Genomic DNA, 27,922 nt, shown 5'->3' with positions numbered 1-27,922 from the left:
TTATCACCTCCTCTTTTTTTTTTTTTCAAAAGAATTTCAGAATTATTTGCATATAACAACTGCAAAAGAGTTGTTTTGTTTTTCTTTGTTTACTTAGCTGCTTACAATATACACGTTTCCACTTTATTCCTTGATGTTACTGGTTCTGCTCCCTACCACACCCTGCCTCTCTGCCAGAGTTTTAGATGTTTACAGTGTACTTCCCATCTGCATGCCAGACAGTTTCTACCTTAAATACTTCACCATAGATCTTTTCCCTGAACTCTAAACTCCATATATCCACCTGCCATCTTGACCTTTCAATATGGAAGTCTAACAGGCTTCTCAAACTTAACATGTCTAAAAAAAATGTTGACCTCCCTCCACTAATCCCCCCCATTGAAAATTTTAAAATTAAAACCACCACACAGTCTTATCCTTTCCCATTTCTATTAATGGCATCATCATCTGCCCAGTTAGTAAAACTACAAACCTGCTGTCATTAAAAACTTCTTGTTATTAAAATTCTTTATTTTTCCTTTTGCTTCTCATTCTCTACTATTAACTCCATCTGCTTCTTTCCCTCTTTTTCCTCCAGCCACCTGACTCTAGGCAGCCATCATCTCCCTCTTGATATACTGAGAAAGTCTCTTACCAGGACTTCCTACTTTCACTTTTGTCTTTTTAAAATCCATTTTCTACAGCATAATTTAAAAAAAAATATGTCAGATCCCATCTCTGTTCCCATTGTCATTGGAATAGAATTCAAACTCCTTGCCATGGAGACTTATAAGAGCTTGTCTACTCTCCAGCCTTATTTCTTAGTTCTTTCTCCTGTTTTTGGTTATGTCTCAGCCACATTGCCCTCCTTTCAGTTTCAACACTGTAGCTTGTTCCTACCTCTGGCCATTCAAAACAGTAGATATTTATTACAAACTTACTTTTAGGGACTAGACACTACTGCCTCAAGAGAAGGAAAGAAATTTTGTTAGAATGGTATAAAAGGGTGGCATGTAAAGGTAGCTAAACTGGCTTATCTCCATTTCTTCTCAGTGTCAGAAAACTTTCAAACTAAAATGGAAATAAGTTGCTGATTCACTTTAAAACCCAAACTTATTTAAAATAAACTGTCAGTTCTAAGCTGAGATTTTACTCCAATAGAATATTCCCTTGATGGGTTGAGAATGAATAAGATGAATTATCTGAGTCCTGATCTTGCTCATATAGCTGTTTCTTTCTCTAAGGACCAACATTTGGTTCCTATGCCATAGGATTCTCTCCCTGGTAAAGAGGAGTTAGTAGTATCCATATCTCTTTTCTAAATTCCAGTATTCCTCAATTTGTATTTTCTTTAACTCTGTGACCTAGCCCTTGTCCATGGCCCAGTTAGTCTGTGGGTCAAATGGGTGTGGTTTCACCTAATTTTCCCAGAACCTGAGATATTGCAGGAAAATGAGTTCTACTACATTGGACATTAAAGAAAATATTATGTCTAAAGGCAACATTTTCATATAATTTTTTTCCCAAATTTATTAGTTGCATTAAGGTATGTGTCTGTACCAACGTATGCTGTTGGACCTTTCTGTTAGAGGTGCTTAATTGGTTTCTGACCATGTCAGTTATAAGGTAGAGAATCTGTCTGTGGTAAGTGGCATCCCGTAAATGAGTTTCATAAGGCTTGACCTGGGCGCTGGCATGTCAGGACTTCCTAGTGTGTCTTTGCATACCGGTTCCAAATCTCCCAGCTTCTTTGGTATCTTTTTATTGTATGACGAGATGCCATACTTTAGTTCGCGTTTGAAGCGACAGAAGCTTAAGTTTTGAGTTCCCAGGAAAAGAAAGACTTAAGCATTTCTAATTAAAGCATCAGAGATTAGTCTGACTAGGGTGTGAGTTAACAGGAACTCTTTATTGACCTAAAAACCTACCCAGAAACTATTTGCATGAGAATTTGGCAGCTTGCAGTGGGAGGGCCTGTGGCTATGGTCAGTCTTAACATGTTGTGTTAGGACATCTTAAATTTCACTTTAAAATTTCTGAGTTTGCTGTTGATTGATGCCTGCTAAGAAAGCTTTTCTATAATAGGAATTTAGATTGTGCTGCTGTAATGCCCTCAAGCAATGCCATGTCACCAGTATCTCCTTCTATTTTAGGGCAATTCTTTTTCTTAAACCAAATTCCCAGCTTCAGCAAGAAGAATCCAAAAGCTGAACTGTTAGAAATTTGTCCCTGGTTTTTCCTTCCTTTACCCAATTTATTGAGTAGCTACTATGTACTAAGAAGCATGGTGTTAAGAAGTGGGAATACAAAGAAAAGTCTAAATGGCCAGCAAATGCACAAAGAGATCTTCAACTAAACCAGTACTTAAGGAAATACAAATTAAAGCAGCAGTAAGAGTGAATACCTACTATGTACCAGGATACAACAACAAACAAATCGTATTTATTTACTTACACACATACACACCTGTGTGCATCAGGTGATAATAAATACTATGGATAAAATAGGAAATGGGGATAGGAATAGTATGGGAGGCAGAGTTTTGCAGCCTGGTCTTCACTGCCACCAGTGCCGGAGGCTAGGTGTGGAGGATCGTTGCAGATCACGTGGAGTGCCTGGGCTCTGTCGCCGTGGTTATGTAGAGATGGGACATGCAAACAAAGGGAAACCTTTCCTTTCCATGTTAATTCTCTGACTCCTCATTAATGTGGATCCTGTCCTGGCAGTGTCAGCCTTAGGGCTAATTGGGAAAAGTTTACTGTCTATAATAATAATGGGCTGGAAGCCAGTTAATATCTGACTACATGCGTGGCCACATACATGTATGTGTATTTGGGAAGAGAAAATGTATCTTTATAACTTACTACTGGAAACATTAGTAAGGAGACTTTTTTTTTTAAACACGGCTGTCAAAAGTTCTGAGCACCAGGAGGATGTCTCCCTGCCTTCCTTCCCTCCTTCCCTCTATTTCTGTCTCTCTCTTTCTGTCTCTCTCACACACAACCATAGTTTCAGATCAGATTTTCTACACACTGTTTTAATTTATTAGAAGGGAAAATTCTTTCTTATGGCTAAATGTTTGCACTCTTGATTTTTCTAAAGTCCACTTTTATGAGTAAGCTATAAATCTCTAAAAATAGAGATTTACAGTGGAAATGTCAACTCTTTTGTATTATGTCAGGTCAAAATGTGTAGCTAATTGGTGTGCATTTGTTCATGCATATGTCATGAGCCAGAACTGTGTTTTAGTCCAGTGACCACACATGGGGCAGATAGGTGTGGTCCAGTTCAGATATGCTAATGTTTTCTTTGTTTCTGGTAAATTAGAATAGTACAAGGTACTGGTTTGGAAAAATATGTGGGCAAGGCAGACATTTAGGATTTATGAACCTTTACTTAGCCGGTATTGCCCTATCATTCCTCCACCATATCGACCTATATCCACTAGGGGACATAAGAGCACCTACTGGAGGAAAGAATGAAAGTCTGTCTACATTAAAATTTAAACACAGGACTCTTAGATAACATACAAAAAGACTCATTTTTTTTAGTTTCGTGATTCATAAAGAAGTTATACATTTTGTTTAAATTTTAATCATCACCAGAAACTTTTAAAGGCAGGATCAGTGTCTTAACATCTATTTATGGAATGAGAACCAAACAAGCAGCTAACTAGCAAGCTTGTGTCATTAACTGAGTACCCATGTGATCTACAGAAGCTATACTGAGAATGATTCTGGCTTTAGAAAATACTTTATATAGAAAAGAATTACCTTTTAGAGTCAGGAGGTGAGACATCTGGAGAGGACGTCTGCTGTCAGATTCCAGTGGACAAAAACCAGAAGAAGTGTTCCGTATTTTGCACCCCGGCCACCTTCTCTAGAGCTATGAAACCCTAGAGACAGATGTTAAGGGCACCACTGTTGTCTTCTAAACTGATTATCTGGCCTACCAGGTTAGAAACTTAGAAACTTAGGTTGTATTTTTACTTAGGGTTCTCTTTTTTTGGGGGTGGGGGTATGATCTACCTACAGAAAAAAATGCAAAGATTTTAAGTGATACAGTCTTTATTGACAATTTTTGCCTTGTAATTGGAGTTTTTAACTAGCATTTAATATAAGTATTAATATAATTGAATTAAGGTCTGCAGTTTTGCTGTTTGCTTTCTGTTTGTCCCATCTGCTTTTTGATCCTTTCTTGTTCCTTTTCTGCCTTATTTTGGCTGAAAATCAAATCATTTTTAGTTTTCCATTTTAATTCATTGACTTTTCAGCTATACTTCTTTGCATTTTTTTAAAGTGGTTACTCTAGGGATTATAATACACATTCATATCTTCTCACAGTCAACAGTGGTTAATATTTTACCACCTCACCTCCTTCTTTGTGCTATATATATCCTGTAATACCATGTTTTACTTTTTGCTTTCTGGTTATATGTCTTTTAAGTAAAATTAGAATAAACACACACAATTTTATATTTACCCATGTATTTTCCAGCTGGTGTCAATTTCCTTTAGTCTGCAAAATTCCCTTTAAAATTTTTTTGTAGTATAGGTCTGCTGGCAATGAGATCTCGTTTATCTAAAAATCCCTTTTCCATTATCTTTAAAGATACAGAATTTGAGGTTGACAAGTGGGTGGGTGGGTGGGTGGGTGTGGGGGTGTGTGTGTGTGTGTGTGTGTGTTCAGCACTTTAAAGACACCATTTTGTTGTCTCCTGGCCTCTGTTGTTTCTGATAAAAAGTTAACCATTGACTCTAAAGTTTCTAGGTATAGTTTTCTTTGTTTTTATCCATCTTAGAGTTCACTGAGCTTCTTGGATCTATACGTTATGTTTTTGAAAAAAATGGGGAAAGTTTTGTTACTACTTCAAATATTTATCTGCCCTATTCTCTCATTCCCTCTCAGGACTCCAGTTACATATATTTGTGCATTGTGATCTTGTCCCACAGTTCACTAAGGTTCTTTTATACCCCTCATCCTCACCTCTCCTTTTTTTTTAATTTCCAGTCTTCAAATAGGATAATTTCTGCATATCTCTCTTTGCGTTCACGGATTTATTTATTTTTCTACTCCAATCTGCTGTTAAGCCTATTTAATACTTTTATTTCAGATGCTGTGTTTCTGGATTCTTTGTTTATTAAAGCTTTAATTCCTTTACTGCTATTTACTGTCTATTCATTGATTTGGTACCATATTTTCCTTTACGTCCTGAAGCTACTTTAAAGTTCTTGTCTGCTATTTCCAACCTCTGAGTCATCCTAGTTTGGTTTCTACTGGATAAGTGATGTTGACTCCCATTATTCTGTTATTGGTCACATGTGCCTGCATTTTTGTATGTCTAGCTAGTTTTATTACATGGTAGATATTGTGGATGCTATGTGTTGTTGAGAATACAAATTTTGTTGTCTTCCTTTAAAGAGTATTGCATTTTCTTCTGTTAATCAGATAATTAATTCTCAGATCAGACCATCAGATCAGAATGAATCATACAGGAATTTTTTTCAAGACTTATTTTTAAAGCAGTTTTAGGTTCACAACAGAGCAAAAACTACAGAGAGTTACCATATAAATCTTCCCGCCACATATGCACAGCCCCCTCCACTCTCAACATGCTGCACCAGAATGGCACATTTGTTACAGTTGATGAATGCATATCATTATCAGCCAAAGTTCATAGTTTACATTATGGTGTAATGTTATCCATTATGAGTTTGGACAAACAGATAATAACCTATATTCACTATTTATAGTATCATAAAGACACTGTAATTTTAACAAAGTCCATATCAATTATTTCTATTATGAATTGTGCCTTTATTGTTGTATCTAAAAAAGTCATTGCCATATCCAAGTTTAGTTAGATTTTCTCCTATGTTATTGCCTAGTTTTATGGTTTAATGTTTTACATTTAGATCTATGATTCATTTTGATGTGACTTTGTTTTGTTTTTTTTGATTTTGAGACAGGGTCTTACTCTATCGCCCAGATTGCAGTGCAGTGGCACAATCTTGGCTCACTGCAACCTCCCCTTCCTGGGCTCAGGTGACCTTCCCATCTCAACCTCCTGAGTAGCTGGGACTATCTACATGCACCACCATGTCTGGCTTATGATTCATTTTGATTTACTTTTGTGATGGGTATAAGATCTGTGTCTAGATTCATTATTTTGCATATTGATGTCCAGTTGTTCCAGCACCATCTGTTGCAAAGATATCTTTTCTCCATTGTATTGCCTTTGCTCTTTTGTCAAAGATCAGTTGACTGTATGTATATGGGTCTTTTGGGGCTTTCTATTCCATTGATCTATTTGTCTTTTTTTTTTTTTTTTTCCTTTACCAATACTGCACTGTCTTCATTACTGTGCTTTGTGTATTATGTCTTAAAAGTTAGATAGTGTCAGTTCTTCAACTTCATTCTCCTTTAATACTGTGTTGGCTGTTCAGGGTCTATTAGCTCTCTATATAAACTTTAAAATTTTGATTGGGATTGTGTTGAATCTATAGATGGGAAGAACTGACATCTTGACAATATTGAGTCATCCTATCCACATACATGAAATATCTCTCCCCTTAGTTCTTTGATTTCCATCAATAGAATATTGTAGTTTTTTTCATATAGCTCTTACACATATTTTATTAGATCTATATTTTAAGCTTTTGGAGAGTGCTAATGCAAATGTACTGTGTTTTTAATTTTAAATACCACTTATTTATTGCTGGCATCTAGGAAAACAGTTTACTTTTGTATATTAACCTTGTATCTTACAACCTTGCTGTAATCGTGTTTTAGTTCTAGGAGTTTTTTAATCAGTTCTTTTGAATTTTCTACATAGATGATCATATTATCTGTGAACAAAGACAATTTTCTTTCTTTCCTCATGGTAAGGTTAGGACTTGTGTCCCCACCCAAATCTCATCATGAATTGTAATCAGGTGTTGAGGGAGAGACCTGGTGGGAGGTGATTGGATCATGGGAGTGGTTTCCCCTATGCTGTTCTCATGATAGTGAGTGAATTCTAACAATATCTGATGGTTTTATAAATGGTAGTTTTCCCTACACTCACACACACACTCTCTCTCACCTGCTGCCATGTAAGTCATGCCTGCTTCCCTTTCTACCATGATTGTAAGTTTCCTGAGGCCTCCCCAGCCATGTGGAACTGTGAGTCAATTAAACCTCTTTCCTTTGTAAATTACCCAGTCACAGGAAGTTCTTCAGAGCAGCATGAAAATGGACTAATACACCTCACAATCCTACATAACTTTTCTTTTCTTACTGCATTAGGTGATACTTCCAGTATGATGTTGAGTGGTGGTAAGAAGGGACATCCTTGTCTTGTTTCTGATCTCAGTGGAAAGTATTCTGGCTTCTTACCATTAAATTTTTTGTTAGCTCTAGGGTTTTTGTAGATGTTCTTAATCACCTTGAGGATGTTTCCCATCTATTCTTAGTTTATTGAGAATTGTTATCATGAATGGGTGTTAGTTAGATTTTGTCAAGTGCTTTTTCTGCAGCTAGGACTATGTGATTTTTTTTTTTTCTTTTTTAGCTTGTTGATGTGATAGATTGCATTAATTGATTTTTTGAATGTTGAACCAGACTTGCATACCTGAGATACATTATATTTGGCTATGGCGTATAATTCTTCTTACAGGTTGTTAGACTTAATTTCCTAGTTTTTTTTTGAGAATTTTTGCATCTATGTTCAGGAGAAATATTGGTCTGTCATTTTCTTGTAATATCTTCATCTGGTTTTGGTATTAAGATTATGCTGGTTTCATAGAATGATTTAGGAAGTACTCCCTCTGCTTCTGTTTTCTGGAAGAGATTATAGAGAATTGGAATAATTTCTTCCTTAAATGTTTGATAGAATTCATCAGTGAACCCATCTAGGTAAGGATTATTTTTTAAAATTCTGTTAGGGTGGGTGTAGAGTAATCCTTTCTCTAGGACTAGAATAGCCCACTTCTACCCGTTTCTGGGTATCAGCAGAATATCTGGGGTGTTCATTGAAATCTCTTCACTATGATTGGTAGGACATCCTATGTCTCCCAGCTCTGTGTAATCTCTGGAATCTCTGGGTAGCTGCCATCTCCCAAGGAGCTGTGTTGTTCCCCCGGCCTTGTGTTATCTTGTCTTGGTGTTCTGGGTATGTGCAGCTTAGTATTTAGCTAAATACTTAAGATGTCACTTATATGAGTAACCGGAGTACTGCTCTTCGGAGCTTCATTCTCTCTGATATCATACTCTTAAAATCTTCAGGAATCCTGACCTCCAGTCCATTTCTCCAGCTCAGTAAGATTACTATGTCCTGCTTGGGTTACCTCCTGGTGCCACAGTCTAGAAAGTGTTCTCAGACAGAAAGCTAGGGCAATTGTGAGGCTCATTCTATGTAGTTTCCCTCTCCCTGGGATCATAGTCCTATAACTGTCTGAAATTGGTTGCCAAATATTCACTATTCACAATAGCAAAGACTTGCAACTAACCCAAATGTCCATCAGTGATAGACTGGATAAAGAAAATGTGGCACATATATGGAATACTATGCAGCCATAAAAAAGGATGGATGGGTTCATGTCCTTTGTAGGGACATGGATGAAGCTGGAAACCATCATTCTGAGCAAACTGTCGCAAGGACAGAAAATCAAACACTGCATGTTCTCACTCATAGGTGGGAATTGAACAGTGAGAACGCTTGGACGCAGGGTGGGGAACATCATACACCAGGGCCTGTTGTGGGGTGAGGGGAGTGGGGAGGGATAGCATTAGGAGAAATACCTAATGTAAATGACCAGTGAATGGGTGCAGCAAACCAACATGGCCCATGTGTACATATGTAACAAACCTGCATGTTGTGCACATGTGCCCAAGAACTTAAAGTATAACAATAAAAAAATGCAAATAGGCAAGAAAGGCTTGATTCTGGAATATATCAGATTTCAGATCTTGCTGACACAAACAACTCTGGGCCAAAAGTTTAAGTCAACTGGAGACCCTTGACATTCTAATTGAGAGCCCTGCAAAGGAGGTGATTAAATTGATTCTAACACATAACTGGTTGTATAGGAAATCTGAGAACATTGACCCTTTAAAAATTTATGAAATTATTATCTGTTTTTAGAGGTAGGAGATCCTTGACAGAATAAACTGACTTTATTTCTCTGAAAAAAAAAAATTGGTTGCCAAATATTAAGGTGCACATATGTAAGCCAAGATGCATAAGGGCTGGGATAGAAAAGCTGCTAAAGATTTGTGAGCTGAATGGAGATTCCAGGGGTTACACACTGTCCTGGGAACATAAGAATTGGAGCCATCCAGAGTGGGGAGACCTCACTGAACAACACGGGCACTCATTTGATACCCGAGAAGGTCCATGCCTTGAGTAAGGCTATTCAAGCCCTAGAATATTGGATTTTAAAAACTAGTTTCCATTTGTCTTGTGCAGAACAAGTAAGATGATCATTGTCCCAAGGATCCTTCTGTCAAGTTGGCATGAGTAATTGATAATAGGTTGATGCAAACCTGAAGCTTAAATACTGAGTTAGCAGTAAAGGAGTCTTCAGCATACCTTCCATATGTTTTATCAGAGGAGGAGGATTTGCAAAGAGAATGTCTTCCTGTTTATTTTTTTCCCTCTTATGACCACTGGCCATGCTTCAATCTATATTTCAGGATCTAGAAAACATCCTTTCAGTGCTGATGCCCTTTGCCATCTTAATACCAGAGCCTTATAGGCACAATGAGTTGTTTATTTTACATGTTTATGCATTTACAAAATAAAAATCTGGTGTTTGAAGTATGTATTTTTAAAAGAATGTGCTTATGAAGATACCTTTTTCAAGGTTTTCTTCCAATATTATTTGTTCTATGTGCTTGTCTGTGATCAGTAGAGCTAGAACACATAGGTTTTTACATAGTTAACTAAAGCATTTCTTTGGTGCTGAACATTGTCTTTAAAGGGACTATATAAAGACTTCTTGTTTACTGGATTTGATTAATTGGAGGAGGAGCTTTCTTAAGCACACACTGTTTTCTCAAATGTTTCCCAGCCTCCCGTCAGTTCTGTCTATCATGGGTCATTCAGCACACACTTGTCTGGATGACTCTTTTAAAAACTGTCACATGTCAATCAAAGAAAAAGAGATTCAAAATGAAGACATAAACTTGCTTTATTTGAAATTGAATAGACTGTGCCTGTAAAGCTTTTTTTTCATGGTTTAAGCTTAAATTTATTTTTTTTTAATTTGACAAATAACACTGTATATATTTGTCACATACAGCATGACGTTTTGAGGTGCATATACATTGCAAAATAGTTAACTCTTGCTAATTAACAAATGCATTACCTCACAGTTATTTTTGTGATGTGCGCACTCAGCATCCACTCTCTTTGTATTTTTAAAGAATTCAGTATATCTTCATTTACCCTAGTGACCCTGCACCTGTAAAGCTTTTTTGCATCTTTGGTTTTCTAGCTGCATTTTGTAATTTGGCAGTACTAAGGGGCAGGAAGAGACATGTGAGTGGATGATGATCACTGAGTAAAATAAAGACTCAAGAATATTGCACTAGAAAACCACTTTGGGAAAAACTTCAAGTTTAGTATGGGGAATGTAAAGTGAAATTTTGTTGCTCTAGAAACTGTAGTCCACAGTGTTTCATCTGGAAGGACTTTAAAAAAATAATAGTTGTTAGACAGTTGTAGTCCTTCAGGTCAAAATAAAACACAGCAGTTTGAGCAGGTTTTTCAGAAGTTTGTGGTAGAATAATAAAGTTTTATTTTTTGGGAATTCTGACCTTAGAACAAAAGCTGACTAGCGTAAGTGATCACTTATATTCCTTTGTAAAAATCTCATAAATTTTAATAAAAATATAATGTCCCAGGATTTCCTTGAATTCGAAAGAGAGACTGTTGATACAATTCAAATAACTTGCCCAAAAATTCAGAGTTGGGTAACTTCTATTTATAAATGGAACAGTTCATTTTTCCTGGCATGAAGTCCTTAGGGATTATTGGCACTGTTAGTCCTGGGACCCTCTTGCTTCTTGTACCAGTTACTGTCAGTAGAGTGATGTGTTACAACTCAGCTTTCAGCAAATCTAAATGGAGCTTTTTGAAGACCATGGAATACATATGATTTTTTCTATACTTTGAACACAGCCCAACTTACACAGTGTCTGATACAAAATAGTTGCTTAGAAATGTTTTTAGAATGGCAAACGAATGCCTCTGCTTTAATGTCAAAGACATTATTATGGAAACAATATGGGATTTTGTTCAGTATTCCTTCCACCAAATAGATACGATTTTAGTTTTAGAAAATAGTGTTGGCCGGGCGCGGTGGCTCACACCTGTAATCCCAGCACTTTGGGAGGCTGAGGTGGGCGGATCACCTGAGGTCGGGAGTTCAAGACCAGCCTGACCAACATGGAGAAACCCCATCTCTACTAAAAACACAACATTAGCTGGGCATGGTGGCATATGCATGTAATCCCAGCTACTCAGGAGGCTGAGGCAGGAGAATCGCTTGAACCCGGGAGGTGGAGGTTGTGGTGAGCCAAGATCGTGCCTCTGCACTCCAGCCTGGGCGACAGGGTGAGACTTCATCTCAAAAAAAAAAAAAAAAGAAAAGAAAAGAAATACGGTTAACTCTTTAGTACTTTCCTAAGCAAAAAATTGGGGAAGAATGTAGGCAAAATTTATATTTACAGCTGACCTGATGGCAGTGCTTACAGAAGTTTCTATTACATACATAGCTGCTAAAGGAGTTTTTAAAACTTCTAAATTCAGTGTGTTAACTTGGACCTTTTTTCTTGTGGGATGTTTTGGTGAAGTAACTGGTCTACTGTTTTGTTTTTGTTTTCTATTACACTTTAAGTTCTGGAATACATGTACAGAACATGCAGGTTTGATACATAGGTATACATGTGCCATAGTGGTTTGCTGCACCCATCAACCCATCATCTACATTAGGTATTTCTCCTAATGCTATCCCTCCCCTAACCTTCCACCCCCTGACAGGCCCCAGTGTGTGACATTCCCCTCCCTATGTCCATGTGTTCTCATTGTTCAACTCCCATTTATGAGTGAGAACATGCGGTGTTTGGTTTTCTGTTCCTGTGTTAGTTTGCTGAGAATGATGGCTTCCAGCTTCATGTCCCTGCAAAGGACATGAATTCGTTCTTTTTTTATGGCAGCATAGTATTCCATGGTGTATATGTGCCACATTTTCTTTATCCAGTCTATCATTGATGGGCATTTGGGTTGGTTCCAAGTCTTTGCTATTGTGAATAGTGCTGCAATAAACATACGTGTGCATGTGTCTTTATAGTAGTCCTTGAGTATGTACCCAGTAATGGGATTGCTGGGTCAAATGGTATTTCTGGTTCTAGATCCTTGAGGAATCACCACACTGTCTTCCACAATGGTTGAACTAATTTACACTCCCACCAACAGTGTTGAAGTGTTCCAATTTCTCCACATCCTCTCCAGCATCTGTTGTTTCCTAACTTAATGATCGCCATTCTAACTGGCGTGAGAGTGTATCTCGTGGTTTTGATATGTGTTTCTCTAATGACCAGTGATGATGAGCTTTTTTTCATATGTTTGTTGGCTGCATAAATGTCTTCTTTTGAGAAGTATCTGTTCATATCCTTCACCCACTTTTTGATGGGGTGGTTTTTTTCTTGTAAATTTGTTTAAGTTCCCTGTAGATTCTGGATATTAGCCCTTTGTCAGAAGGATAGATTGCAGAATTTTTCTCCCATTCTGTAGGTTGCCTGTTCACTCTGATGATAGCTTCTTTTCCTGTGCAGGAGCTCTTTAGTTTAGTTAGATCCCATTTGCCAATTTTTGCTTTTGTTGTCATTGCTTTTGGTGTTTTAGTCATGAAGTCTTTGCTCATGCCTGTGTCCTGAATGGTATTGCCTAGGTTTTCTTCTAGGGTTCTTATGGTTTTAGGTCTTACATTTAAGTCTTTAATTCATCTTGAGTTAATTTTTGTATAAGATGTAAGGAAGGGGTCCCATTTCAGTTTTCTGCATATGGCTAGCCAGTTTTCCCAACACCATTTATTAAGTAGGGAATCCTTTCCCCATTGCTTGTTTTTGTCCGGTTTATCAAAGATCAGATGGTTGTAGATGTGTGACATTATAGCTGAGGCCTCTTTTCTGTTCCATTGGTCTATATATTTGTTTTGCTACCAGTACCATGCTGTTTTGGTTACTGTAGTCTTGTAGTATAGTTTGAAGTCAGGTAGCATGATGCCTCCAGCTTTGTTCTTTTTGCTTAGGATTGTCTTTGCTATACGGGTTCCTTTTTGGTTCCATATGAAATTTAAAGTAGTTTTTTCCTAATTTTTTGAAGAAAGTCAGTGGTAGCTTGATGGGGATAGCATAGAATCTATAAATTACTTTGGACAGTTTGGCCATTTTCACAATATTGATTCCTCCTGTCCATGAGCATGGAATGTTTTTTCCATTTGTTTGTGCCCTCTCTTACTTCCTTGAGCAGTGGTTTGTAGTTCTCCTTGAAGAGGTCCTTCACATCCCTTGTAAGTTGTATTCCTAGGTATTTTAATCTCTTTGTAGCAATTGTGAGTGGGAGTTCATTTGATTTGGCTCTCTGTTTGTCTATTATTGGTGTATAGGGATGCTTGTGATTTTTGCACATTGATTTTGTATCATGAGACTTTGCTGAAGTTGCTTATCAGCTCAAGGAGATTTTGGGCTGAGACGATGGGACATTCTAAATATACAATCATATCATCTGCAGACAGACAATATGACTTCCTCTCTTCCATTTGAATACCCTTTATTTCTTTCTCTTGCCTGATTGCCCTGCCAAAACTTCCAATACTATGTTGAATAGGAGTGGTGAGAGAGGGCATACATGTCTTGTGCTGGCTTTCAAAGGGAGTGTTTCCAGCTTTTGCCCATTCAGTATGATATTGGCTGTGTGTTTGTCATAAATAGCTCTTATTATTTTGAGATATGTCCCATCAATACCTAGTTTATTAAGAGTTTTTAGCATGAAGGGGTGTTGAATTTTATCAAAAGCCTTTTCTGCATCTATTGAGATAATCATGTTTTTGTTGTTGGTTCTGTTTATGTGATGGATTACGTTTATTGATTTGTGTTTGTTGAACCAGCCTTACATCCCAGAGATGAAGCCAACTTGATCTTAGTGGATAAGCTTTTTGATGTGCTGCTGGAATCGGTTTGCCAGTATTTTATTCAGGGTTTTCACATCGATGTTCATCAGGGATATTGGCCTGAAATTTTCTTTTTTTGTAGTGTTTCTGCCAGGTTTTGGTATCAGGATGATGCTGGCCTCATTAAATGATTTAGGGAGGAGTCGCTCTTTTTCTGTTGTTTGGAATGGTTTCAGAAGGAATGGTACCAGCTCCTCCTTGTACCTCTAGTAGAATTCGGCTGTGAATCCATCTGGTCGTGGGCTTTTTTTGTTTGGTAGGCTATTAATTACTGCCTCAATTTCAGAACTTGTTATTGGTCTATTTAGGGATTCGACTTTTTCCTGGTACAGTCTCGGGTGGGTGTATGTGTCCAGAAATTTATCCATTTCTTCTGGATTTTCTAGTTTATTTGCATAAAGGTGTTTATAGTATTCTCTGATGGTAGTTTGTGTTTCTGTGGGATCAGTGGTGATATGCCCTTTATCATTTTTTTATTATGTCTATTTGATTCTTTGTTCTTCTTTATTAGTCTGGCTAGTGGTCTGTTTTGTTAATCTTCAAAAAACCAGCTCCTGGATTCCTTTTTTTTTTTTTTTTAAATAGAGTTTTTTTGTGTCTGTATCTCCTTCAGTTCTGATCTGATCTTCAGTTATTTCTTGTCTTCTGCTAGCTTTTAAATTTGTTTGCTGTTGCTTCTCTAGTTCTTTTAATTGTGATGTTAGGGTGTCAATTGTAGATCTTTCCTGCTTTCTTCTGTGGGCATTTAGTGCTATAAATTTCCCTTTAAACACTGCTTTAGCTGTGTCCCAGAGATTCTGGTATGTTGTGTCTTTGTTCTCATTGGTTTCAAAGAACTTATTTATTTCTGCCTTAATTTCGGTATTTATCCAGTAGTCATTCAGGAGCAGGTTGTTCAGTTTCCATGTAGTTGTGTGGTTTTGAGTGAGTTTCTTAATCCTGAGTTCTATATTTGATTGCACTGTAGTCTGAGAGACTGTTTGTTATGATTTCTGTTCTTTAGTATTTGCTGAGGAGTGTTGTGCTTCCAATTATGTGGTCAATTTTAGAATAAGTGCGACGTGGTGCTGAGAAGAATGTATATTCTGTTGATTTGGGGTGGAGAGTTCTGTAGATGTCTATTAGGTCTGCTTGGTCCAGAGCTGAGTTCAAGTCCTGAATATCCTTTTTAATTTTCTGTCTCATTGATCTGTCTGATATTGACAGTGGGGTTTTAAAGTCTTCCACTATTATTGTGTGGGAGTCTAAATTTCTTTGTAGATCTCTAGGAACTTGCTTTGTGAATCTGGGTGCTCCAGTATTGGGCGCATATATATTTAGGATAGTTAGCTCTTGTTGCATTGATCCCTTTACCATTATGTAATTCCCTTCTTTGTCTTTTTTGATCTTTGTTGGTTTAAAATCTGTTTTATTAGAGACTAGAATTGCATCCCCTGCTTATTTTTCCTTTCCATTTCCTTGATAAATATTCCTCCATCCCTTTATTTTGAGCCTATGTATGTCTTTGCACATGATATGGGTCTCCTGAATACAGCACACCCACCGATGGGTCTTGACTCTTTATCCAATTTGCCAGTCTGTGTCTTTTAATTGGGGCATTTAGCGCATTTACATTTAAGGTTAATATCCTTTCTTCCACTTGATCGATTCAGCTATTGATACTGTGTACACTTCATGAAGTTCTTGTGCTATGTTTTTCAACTTCATCAGGTCATTTATGTTCTTCTCTAAACTGGTTAGAGACTAGGATTGCAACCTTTGCTTATTTTTCCTTTAGTTAGCAATTCCCCTAACCTTTTTTCAGGGTTCTTTGCTTCCTTGTATTGGGTTAGAACATGCTCCTTTAGCTCAGAGTAGTTTGTTATTACTCACCTTCTGAAGCCTACTTCTGTCAATTCATCAAATTAATTCTCCATCCAGTTTTGTTCCCTTGCTGGCGAGGGGTTGTGATCCTTTAGAGGAGAAGAGGCATTCTGGTTTTTGGAATTTTCAGCCTTTTTGTGCTGGTTTTTCCTCATCTTTGTGGATTTATCTACTTTTGGTCTTTGATGTTGGTGACCTTTGGATGGGGATTTTGTGTGGACGTCCGTTTTGTTGATGTTGATGCTATTCCTTTGTTTGTTAGTTTTCCTTCTAATAGGCCCCTCTGCTGCAGGTCTTCTGGAGTTTGCTGGAGGTCCACTCCAGACCCTGTTTGCCTGGGTATCACCAGTGGAGGCTGCAGAACAGCAAAGATTGTTGCCTGTTCCTTCCTCTGGAAGCTTCGTCTCAGAGGGGCACCTGCCAGATGCCAGCTGGAGTTCTCCTGTATGAGGTGTCTGTTGACTCCTGCTGAGGGTGTCTCCCAGTCAGGAGGCCTGGGGATCAGGGACCCACTTGAGGAGGCAGTCTGTCCCTTAGCAGAGCTCTAGAGCTGTGCTGGGAGATCCGCAGTTTTCTTCAGAGCCGGCAGGCAGGAACATTTAACTCTGCTGAAGCTGCACCCACAGCTGCGCCTTCCCCCCAGGTGCTCTGTCCCAGGGAGATGGGAGTTTTATTTATAAGCCCCTGACTGGGCCTGCTGCCTTTCTTTCAGAGATGCCCTGCCCAGAGGGGAGGAATCTAGAGAGGTAGTATGGCTACAGTGGCTTTGCAGAGTTGCTGTGGGCTCCACCTAGTTCAGACTTCTTTGCAGCTTTGTTTACACTGTGAAGGGAAAACTGCCTACTCAAGCCTCAGTAATGATGGGTGCCCCTCCCCCCACCAAGCTCTAGCATCCCAGGTTGACTTCAGACTGCTGTGCTGGCAGCGAGAATTTCAATCCAGTGGATCTTAGCTTGCTGAGCTCCATGGGGGTGGGATCCACTGAGCTAGACCACTTGGCTCCCTGACTTCAGCCCCCTTTCCAGGGGAGTGATTGGTTCTGCTCACTGGCATTCCAGACACCACTGAGGTATGAAAAAAAAAAACTCCTGCCGCTAGCTCAGTGTTGCCCAAATGGCTGCCCAGTTTTGTGCTTGAAACGCAGGGCCCTGGTGGGGTAGGCACCCAAGGTAATCTGGTCTGTGGGTTGCAAAGACCATGGGAAAAGCTTAGTATCTGGGCCAGAGTGTACCGTTCCTCACGGCACAGTCCCTCACAGCACAGTTCCTCACAGCTTCCCTTGGCTGGGGGGGGAGGGAGTTCCCTGACTCCTTGCACTTTCCAGGTGAGTTCCCAGACTCCTTGCGCTTTCCACCCTGCTTCTGCTTGCCCTCCACGGGCTGTACCCACCAGCTAACCAGTCCTAGTGAGATGAGCCAGGTACCTCAGTTGGAAATGCAGAATCACCTGCCTTCTGCATTGATCTGGCTGGGAGCTGCAGACTGGAGTTGTTCCTATTCGACCATCTTGCCAGCCACCCCCTACTGTGTGTTTTTTAATGGCATCAGAATTATTCATTGTGGGGCTGTTGCACACTTTATTTGTACGAGTCATCTCTATGTGGATATTTAGATTGTACACACATACACACCCCTTTGTGCAAGTGTCTTGCTATTTCCTTAGAAAAAAATCTTATATATGAAGATGCTGCATAAAGTCATATGTACGTTTTTTAGAATTGTGAGGATTTGGTTACATGCTATTATAAAGCCTTACAACAATGCCTGACAGTAAAATCTCAAGGGGTTTGATAGTATGGTCATTGTTTTCATTGTCACAGTCTTGCCACTTGACTTTGAGCTCCTAAATAAAGTGACTGCTTCAATTAGAAAAACATCAGAGATCCTTACGCAAAGTGGCCTGAACAATAAGGAAATTTCGGATTCTTGATTAAATGATAAAAAAATTTTATTACAAGATGCTCAGGGGGCCTGAGTACAGAACTAGTTAATTCAGAACCTCAAGAATATCAATGAAGAACCAGTCTTTCAACGTATGTTACCTGCCATTCTCGCTAAGTTAGCTTTTCTTCAAGCTTGTCCCATCACATGATACAGTGATTACTGGGAGTCATACTTGAATCAAAAGAAGAAAAGGCTAATTCTTTTTCACTCTATTTTAGGGCAGTGAAGTCTTTTTCTGAAGTACCTGGCAGATTTACCCTCACATTTCATTTGCCATTATTGAATAAATAGAATGGGACCACCATGATTAGTTTAGACCATTGTTTTTCCTACCTTTTGATTTTGACACACTAGGAAATACATTTTACTTCGTCATGACAAGGGCACTTATCACACATCACTTCTGTTTGGGCATATGTATGTCTCTCTTATACAATTAAATGTAATTCAAAATAAGTTTCTCAAAATAATGCTTACCTTTACTACTCATTGTAAGTTAAATGCTATTTTACTTATATTTAAATAGGTTTTTAATACCTAAATACAAAAATTTAGAACAGATGTAAGTTAATATATAGATATGGGCTGTTCATGAATTTTTTTCAGTCTGGAATGCATGAGGATAATGCTGTGAGCATATATAGTACATGGTTGAGCTGTGTTTTTCAAATTTTGAGTCAAGATTAAAAATACCTTTTTACACAAACAGGACATTTTGAGTAGTAAAATAATCTTAATAATTTATTCAGATGAGATTCATCAGTGAATTCTATACTTAGTCTATACTTAGTGGGAGGGAATTCCACAAGTGTATCAATACCAGGATTTGAGGATCATTGGGAACCATCTTGGAAGCTGCCTAGCACAAAGTATGAGGCAACTAAATGCAGTATGTCATCCTGGGTTGAATTATGGATTGGGAAGAAAATGCTGTAAAGAAAAATTGAGAAAATTGATGATTTGAGCATGGGTTGAATGTTAGGTGATATTATTATATCAGTATGTTGTCTAATTTTAATAATTGTATTATGGGTATGTAAGTCAATGTTTTTGTTATTTGGAACTGTACACTGAAGTATTTATGTGAAGGAAGGGTAATAAAGTTTTTGGACTATTCTTGCATGCCTTTTCTAAATTTGAAATTATTTCACAGTTAAAATTTAAAAATGTCAAGAGAGATTGTTTTAAAATCAAAACAATGTGAGTTTGGCTCTTAAGTTCATACATACTGAATACATTATATGTAGGTCTTGTATGTCAATCCTTTTAATAGGCTGTTGGATTTAGTTTATTAGTATTTTGTTGAGGATTTTTGAACTGATATTCATAGGAAATATTAATATTTGTAGGTTTCTTTCTTCTTGAGGTATCTTTGGGTTTGGTATCAGGGTGATGCTGGCCTCATAGAATAGGTAAGAACTATTGGCTCCTCTTCTGTTTTTTGAAAGAGTTTGAGAAGGATTGGTGTTCTTGAAATCTTTGGTAGAATTCACCAATGAAACCGTATGGTTCTGAACTTTTTTTTGTTGGGAGATTTTTGATTATTTATTAACTGTACTTAATAGGTTTGTTCAGATTTTATATTTCTTCTTGAGTCAGTTTTGGCAATTTTGATGTTCTTAGTAATTTGTCCATTTTTTCTCTTACCATGTATCTGGTTTAAAGTATATGGAGCAAGTATGCATTTTTGCATTGTGTAAACATATCTGATTTAATTTTATGTGAAGTTACATTTAAACCATATAAAATAAATCCTCCATTAAACTGCGTTGCCTTGCATATGTAACCTAAAATGCACTTATCGTTTGAGCATTCCAGTTGCTCCACATTCACATCAATATTTGGTATTTTCCATTGTTTTCATTTTAGCCCTGTGGTAGGGGTGTTCCACGTGATTTTGTTTTTTAAGTTTTAAGTTTTATTTTAACACTGTCATCTACAAGAATATCATTACCAACAATACATCTGGGGTCAGTCATTTTTATTGTTTTGCACATTTATAAAACCATGTTTTAAATCAAGCTTATTTTAAAGTCTTATGGTTATTATTTTCTATATAAAACGTGGCTCAAGTCAAGTCAAAGGTTACTGATTGAAGTCAACATTTTCTCTCAATTTTGTCACTGTCAACACTTCCAAATCTGGTAGTTGAGCTTGCCTCTGTAGGTTTTACTTCACTGTCTTTTTTTCTTCTAGATGTAGATTGATTCATTTTAAGGACCACTTGTACTAAATCAGTTAAAATATTACAGTTGCTGAGAATTGAAAAATTTTATACTCAATAACATTCTTTCTGAAAAATGCACTGAAAGTTTGTAACTAAACTTGGTGAAGGAATCAGCACTTTGCCAATAGATAAACTTCTCACGTACTTTGCTTATAACTCTGCAGAGTTACTCTTTAACCTCTTCATTAAATCTGTGTCAGAAGATCAAATGAGGTATCAGTGAACCAAATACCTATTCCCGACCAATTTATGTTGTATTCCTCACACATGGTAGTCTCAATTGGCTGCATTGTTCATCCTATTGTTGATTCGATGTTAAGGATATATGCAATATGCTTTATGTGGTTTATTCTATTCCTTCATTTTTTTATGCCAGTGGCAAGTCACTGATTTAATTTTATGATCCACTAATTGATCATAACCCTCAGTTTGAAAAACATGGATTTTAACCAGTCACCATTGTCTATCGGAGGTGGGACCAGCTTTTCCAAAGCATATGGCCTTACAGAAATGGGATAAATGCTAGACACACGGTTAGGCTTCTGTTTGAAAGGAAGAGAAGGGGTTTGACAACTAGAGGTTAGGATAGGCAACCAAAATAATCTGCTGCAGAGACTGTAGCTTACTCATTTAACTGTCCTAAGCATCTGATGTGCTTGGAAGTACTGTACCAACTTGTTTCCCTTATTCCATTGGCTCTCAACAATTAATCTTCCTTTTTCTGGTTTGTTTGTAGTTTTGTGTTCCTCAGATATTTTTTCTTGTTGCTATCATTGTGCTTGCCTTTATATTGTCATTCTATCTCCTACCCTCTCATTTTAAAAAGTTCCCTTTTCATTTTGCTGCTTTTCATCTGCTTAGACAAAAGACTAGCTTCTTAAAAGCTGTGACTCAAGAGTAACCGAGTAACCAAGTTCTCGGTAAGATCTTAGGTTTTACTTCGTGATCTTTTTCATGGTGATACTTGCTTATTAGATTTTTTAAATGACATCCAAAATTTTTAGCTGAGGCCTGGCTAGTTACCAATAAGTTATCTCTGAAATACAGAAGTACTCCTGTACCCTTCAGTCTTCCAGAACAAAAGCTTCTGCTGTTATTAAATGGTAATAATGTAAGCACAATACTTGGGGACTCTACTAGGTTATATTCCTTGTTTTCCTTGACGTTGGTAAAGAGAAGTCTGCTGTCCCACAGATCATTAATTTTAGAATTATGAGTAACATCAAGTGCATTAATTGTTGTAACCTAGCTTCAATTAGTCAACAAATACTTTAAAATATTGCATTTCACCAATTGTAAGATGCGCATTTTCTGACATTTTAATGCAGCTTACATTTAATAGTGTCCTACAGTTGCTGTTGTCCCTGTGGTAAATCATGGTGTAGTTTCCACATGAACTTGGTTGGTAATCCTAGAGACATGACTGAACTGCACACCTTTCGTTGTTTTAATTAACAAACCATTGAATAATAAACCATTTAAGGACCTTTGAGAAAAGAATAGGAGTTTTGTTACTGTCCAAAATCTCTTCTGTTAATACCCTCTGTTAAGATTAAGATAGTGCTACTATCATCAGAGCTTGTAAGAATGAGCATCTGAAGCTTGAAAGAAAGTCCCAGAGACAACAGAGGATCGCTGTTTTAAGAAATGCTACATTATCAAGGATCTTGATAGTATAAAAACAATACTACATGGAAAACCTTGACACCTATGATTTTGAATATAAAAGTGATCAGAAGAATTGAACACTGAATGTGAAGAAATTTTAGGAATAACTTAGCCAGTTTAGATTGCTTATGTTTTTCTTGTTTGTACATAATATATGGTTCTTACAGTTTCTAAATAAGTCTAAAGAGCTCTTTCAGTATTTAAAATAAATAAATAATTTAAGCAATAAGAAGCATGTGTCATGGTTTGACTATTTTCTTCCTTAGTGGTGTATAAAATAATGGTGCTTCATATAAACAGTACTATCTTGAATTTGATGAAACAAAAGTTTGATTTACTGTCTTACTATTATTATACTGCTTCCTATTATAACTTATGTTTTCTTCTCCATAACACTATAAGGCCATGCATAAATCATAGAGACTATGTCTCATTTTGATCTAGCAGCCACAGTATTATCCGGGAACTTGTTAGAATGCAAATTCTTAGACCCCACCCTAGACCTACTGAATCAGAAATCTGGATGTGGGTGTGTTACCAAGCCATACAGGTGATTTTAATGCAAGCTAAAGTTTGAGAGCCACTGCTCTGGGCAGAATTTTAGGCAAGGGAAAAATACTGGTACTATTATATTCAAATTAGGTATATATGCATAGCTTAAAGAGTAAGAAACCATAGATGGCTTGACTTCAGCTTAATTATATCTGCTAACAGTGTGTTTAAGAGGAATGAAGAAATTTACCATGGTGTGTGTTAGCTAACTACCAGTAATGTAGGCAGAGTAATGGAATAGTCCAAGAACTACATCTCCTTCACTTTTGATATTTGATCTTTGTCTTTTCAGCATGACGTATCCCAGACTTTACTCAAGGCAACACTGGACAGTGTTGTAGAAGAATGTGTCAGCTTTGTGGGAGTGGACATTAACATCTGTTCAGAAGTTTTGTTAAGGTGAGACACATCTGTGGCTGAAGATCACAGAATCGAGTTTAACTGGCTATCCAGTCCAAACTCGGCTAGAGGAAGGGAACACGTGTATAAAGTTGTCAAGTATAGAACATCTATGGGTTTATACATTGCTTTAAGTAATCAGAGGGGAAGACATCATGTAAGAAAAGAATTATAACAATTCACATTATCATTTTTAATATTGCAGGTCTAAAGTGAAGAGCATAGAGCATATGGTAACCATTGAGTGCATTAGTGTTGCTAATAGAATTTAAATAAGGTTAACATGGAAAAGAGCTGTTTCCCACCACATGAGAGTAGAGATTTTTCACTAGTTAAGTCTCTTGCATGCATCTGTCAAACCTGGCAGTAACCAAAAGATAAATTCTGAGGGTTCAAAGTATGGTTACCATATTTTTACCCTGATTCTACAAGAAACCTGTCAAAATTTTTATCATAGTATAATCACATGTTATATAATCTTTTTTTCCCCCGTGGTTTTAGAAGAGCTGCTTTTTTGTTCACAGTTTTGCATTTATTACACAAGTCTGCTAATGCAGCATGAAATTCTGTGATCTGGACCTTTTTCGCAGAAACAGGTATAGGAGAAACTATCCCTTACATTTTAAGTTGTTGATTTTCTAACACAGCTACAAACATTTCATAATTTCATATATGGAATTTCATAATAGAGTTGAAATTCTCTGAAATAATCTTTTAACACCAAGGAAACTACCTAATATAGTTTTTATATATAATTTATACTAACCATGACAATTATAGATAAGGACCTTTCTATAGTTCAGCTCTATATTACTGAGAACAGGCTAACACGCAAAAAAGGTAGTACAACACAGTTGTAGCTATTATAACTTCTTCTAACTCACTTTGTATGTATGCTGAAAAAAATAGGCCAAATTATTACTTTATCCAGAAACATAAGGAATATGATTATATAGAAAAACTGTGAGGAACATTTTTTTCTTGCATCAGTGTTAGCCAGCTTACCAGCATCTTTATGACAGCTATTGGTTTTGTCTTTTTTTTTTTTTTCTTTCCTCTTGCACAACTCTTTTTTTTCCTCTGGTTTTCTTTTTTTGACTCCCCTTTGGATTAACTTAACTTATACATATGAGGATATGTCATTGCAGTTGTTTTTATGATCCAAATGTTTTATATCATTGTCTTTTCAGGTGATATCTTCTTTTCAGTTTGCCTTTTTTTTTTTTTTTCGTTAGGCATATTGCAGGACTCAATGCCAACAGAGCCAAAAATATTATTGAATGGCGCGAGAAAAATGGACCCTTTATCAACCGAGAACAGCTGAAGAAAGTGAAAGGACTGGGTCCAAAATCCTTCCAACAGTGTGCTGGCTTCATCAGAATCAACCAGGAGTATATCCGAACATTTTGCAGGTGATTATAAGTATACACTTTGATTCTATTGTCAACCTCCTCTCTTGTTATTGTTACCTATCCTACTACTGATTAGTGTAAATTCTAAGTGTCCATTGCATGCCTTCATTCAATACGTGTTGAGTGTCCTTTGGTAGGCATTGGGAATACAGCAGTGAGCAAGTCAGCAAATTCTGCATTCTCATGGAGTTGTATTTTAACGTGTAATACAGACAATAAGCAAACTAGTAAAATTAGTAGTTTCAGAAGGCAAGAAGTGCTATAAAAATTGAAGCAGGGATATGTGACACTGTCTTAGAGGAGTAATACAACTACTTTAGATTCGTTATTTTTTGAAAACTTATTTGAGCAGAGTTTTGAATGAAATGCCACCCAAGTATCAGAAAGAAAGCATTCCAGGAAAAGTGAACACTAAGTGTGCACAGTCCTAAGACAGGACCAACTTTGATGTATTCAGGAAATGAGGGAAAGGCGCACACAGTTGGAGCATAGCAAATAGGAAGGACTGGTACAAGATGAGGTGACAATGGTGACTTCAAAGTGACCACTTTATATTGACATAGCTGTTCCCTAAGCATAGATATGTTTCCCCACTCCCTCCTCACTGAAAATGGATCAAAGCGTTGATTATCAGTTGTGTGTATCAAGAGCTAAATTTCTTTACTTTCTAATCCTGAAAGCACAAAAGCTTGTTAGATAAACTTCTTAGCATGGTATAATCATGAAAGAACATTTACGTGTCTACTACTTTGGGACTACCTGGTTAATTCATATGTACTTTTTTCTTTTGACAAAATTATAATAGAGGTCATATGGAAGATAACCTTTATTCTGGAAAAGACTGATTAAGCCTCACTAGAATATATTATAAAGCTGTGGTAATTAAACAGTTTGCTTTTGATGTAGGAATAGCACAGAATAAGGTCTGAAATCCACCAAAACATAGTTAGAATTTAGTTTATAGTAAAGGTGACATTTCAAATGGTAGGGTAAAATTGATTAATTATCTAACAAGTGATATTATGACAACTGTCAGTAATTCAATATGTGTGAAGGAAGCTATAGTCCCACTTCTCACTCCTATGCCCAAATACATTACAGGTTTATCATAGACTTAAATGTAAAAAAAAAGTAAAACTGTAAAAGCACCAGAAGAAAACATGGGGAAATATTGCAGAGCATTAGAGTGATGGAAATTCTTTCTAAATAGATCATGAAACCTAGAAGCCAGCACTGAAAAAAATTGAAGATAAAATGATTCTGTTTTTGTTAGTTTACATGTTCTTTGAACACTTGGTTAGAAAACACAGCATAGGCCAGGAGCGGTTGATCACCTGAGGTCAGGAGTTTGTGACCAGCCTGGCCAACGTGGCGAAACCCTGTCTCTACTAAAAATACAAAAATTAGCTGCGTGTGGTGGTGCTCACCTGTAATCCCAGCTACCCAGGAGGCTGAGACAGGAGAACTACTCGAACCCAGGAGGTGGAGGTTGCAGTGAGCCAAGATCATGCCACTGCACTCCAGCCTGGAGACAGAGCAAGATCCTATCTATCTCAAAAACAGACAAACCCAAAAAGCACCAAAAAAACTCACAGTATAAAAAAAGAACAAAAAGTCAAAGACGCCTCTCAAGTCTCACTTGAAAAAGTTTCTTATATGTTGCTTCCAGAAAGTAAATTTACAGTTATGTCACCTTGTTTGTATATGTTTATTATTTTAAAAATGTATACACAAGGGATCAGGCTCTGCAACTATTTGAAACTTGCTTTATTTGTTTCAGTCTTCTGGATCTCTTTCCAAATTATTACATATAGATTTCTAACTTTTTATTCTTTATATTGTCTGCATAATATTTAATTGTATGGATGAGCTATAATTTAGTCTAATCAGTGTCTTATTGATGAATATTGAGCTTGTTTTAAAGCCTTGTATTTTTCCAGCTGATAATTAGGTGCTTGAAGATTTGTGACTGTTACATCTCCTGAATAGTTCATAGGTTTATTCAGAATGGAATATTGCTACCACATTTAATGTTTTTTGCTTGAAATTTATTTGCTAGCAATGTTACTATATTTGCCTTTTCAAAATATGCCTGGGTTTTTTTTTTCTAATTTTTATACTTTCTATGACATTTTTGATGTGGCTCTTAGAAACATATAGCTAGATTTCATGGTTTTACTCAATCTGATATTAATACATTCACATTTGTTGTATTTATTTATATGTTTGGGCTTATTCTTCCTATGTATTTTGCCTCCATCATGCTTTCTGATTCTTCTTTTCCTTTTAGGCTATTTATTAGATTTATCAGTTAATAAGTTTTCTGTTTCCTTGTTATCTCATCTCATCTTTATCTCTCCTTAGTGATTTCAAAGTTGCACATCTTCTATTCTTCTGATGATCATCCTTAAATTTGTTTTGGACTGACCTCTGGAGTTAATAGGTGTCTCTGCCCTCTTAGAGACGACTAGAAACAGTATCCTTCCCAATCTTTCTCTCTTCAACTCTGTCTACCTCCCATGATAAGACGACCTGGGATTTTAGTTTCAGTCCTCCCCTCCCCTCCCCTCCCCTCCCCCTCCTCTCCTCTCCCCTCCCCTCCCCTCCCCTCCCCTCATACACACACTATATGCATCTTTACATATACACACACAATATGCGTCTGTCTATACATATACACACACTATATGTGTCTGTCTGTACATATACACACCCTATATGCATCTTTACATAGACACACACTATATGCATCTGTCTACATATACACACACTATATGCATGTGTCTGTACATATACACACACTATATGCGTGTGTCTGTACATATACATACACTATATGTGTCTTTGCATATACACACACTATATGCATCTGTCTGTACATATACACTATTCATGTGTCTGTACATATACACACTATGCGTGTGTACATATACATAGATACACCATATGCATGTGTATATGTGTATATAATATACACATACACTATACACACTCCTCTCTATATAAAAATATGTATTTTTATAGATGTATATTTTAACATATATATACACATACTGTATGTGTGTATATACACATAATGTATATATATTTACATCATTCATTAGCATTTACTTAATTTAATCAGTTTTTGTGGTTTCTACACGGTTTCTTGTAATTCATATTATCATTTTTCTTCGATTTATTGGTTTTTGCTAGAATTAATCCTTAAGAAATTCTTTTTAGAGAGGTTGTATGGGTTATACTTAAGTCCTTACATACCTGCAAACGATTTCAATTTGCCCTCTTACTCAAATGCTAATTTGACTAGGTATGTGATTCTAAATTCAAAATCATTTTCTCTCAGAACTTTTAAGATATTGTTCCACTATGTTCTGACATCTGATGTTTGCCAATGAGAAATCTGATGCTAGCCTGATTCCAGATCTTTTTTAAGTAATGTTTTAATTTTCTTTCTTGAAAGCCTTTTAGAATTTTAAAAATTATTTATATTGTAAAGTTTATCCATGATACGTCAAGTATGAGTCTTTTTCTTTTCTTTTTTTGAGACAGTCTGTCCCTCTGTTGCCCAAACTGGAATGCGATGGCAAGATCTCAGCTCACTGCAACCTCTGCTTCCCAGGTTTAAGCGATTCTCCTGCCACAGCCTCCCAAGTAGCTGGGACT

The 27,922-nt window shown here is 36.9% G+C and overlaps 1 protein-coding gene across 1 annotated transcript in view; it reads left to right on the top strand.

Moving 5' to 3' along the window:
* The window catches only part of SRBD1 (S1 RNA binding domain 1), a 220,320-nt gene that overhangs the window by 167,556 nt on the left and 24,842 nt on the right, over window positions 1–27,922 (top strand). The window contains exons 17-18 of the mRNA XM_021924804.1: window positions 22,741–22,847; window positions 24,083–24,259. Of these exons, the coding sequence (XP_021780496.1) occupies window positions 22,741–22,847; window positions 24,083–24,259 (284 nt within the window). The remainder of the gene's footprint in view (window positions 1–22,740; window positions 22,848–24,082; window positions 24,260–27,922) is intronic.

The sequence above is a fragment of the Papio anubis genome, chromosome 14 (assembly GCF_008728515.1).
Source record: "Papio anubis isolate 15944 chromosome 14, Panubis1.0, whole genome shotgun sequence".
NCBI lineage: Eukaryota > Metazoa > Chordata > Mammalia > Primates > Cercopithecidae > Papio > Papio anubis.
Note: the sequence above shows the minus strand (reverse complement) of the source record. Positions and strands in the feature narration are given on the sequence as shown.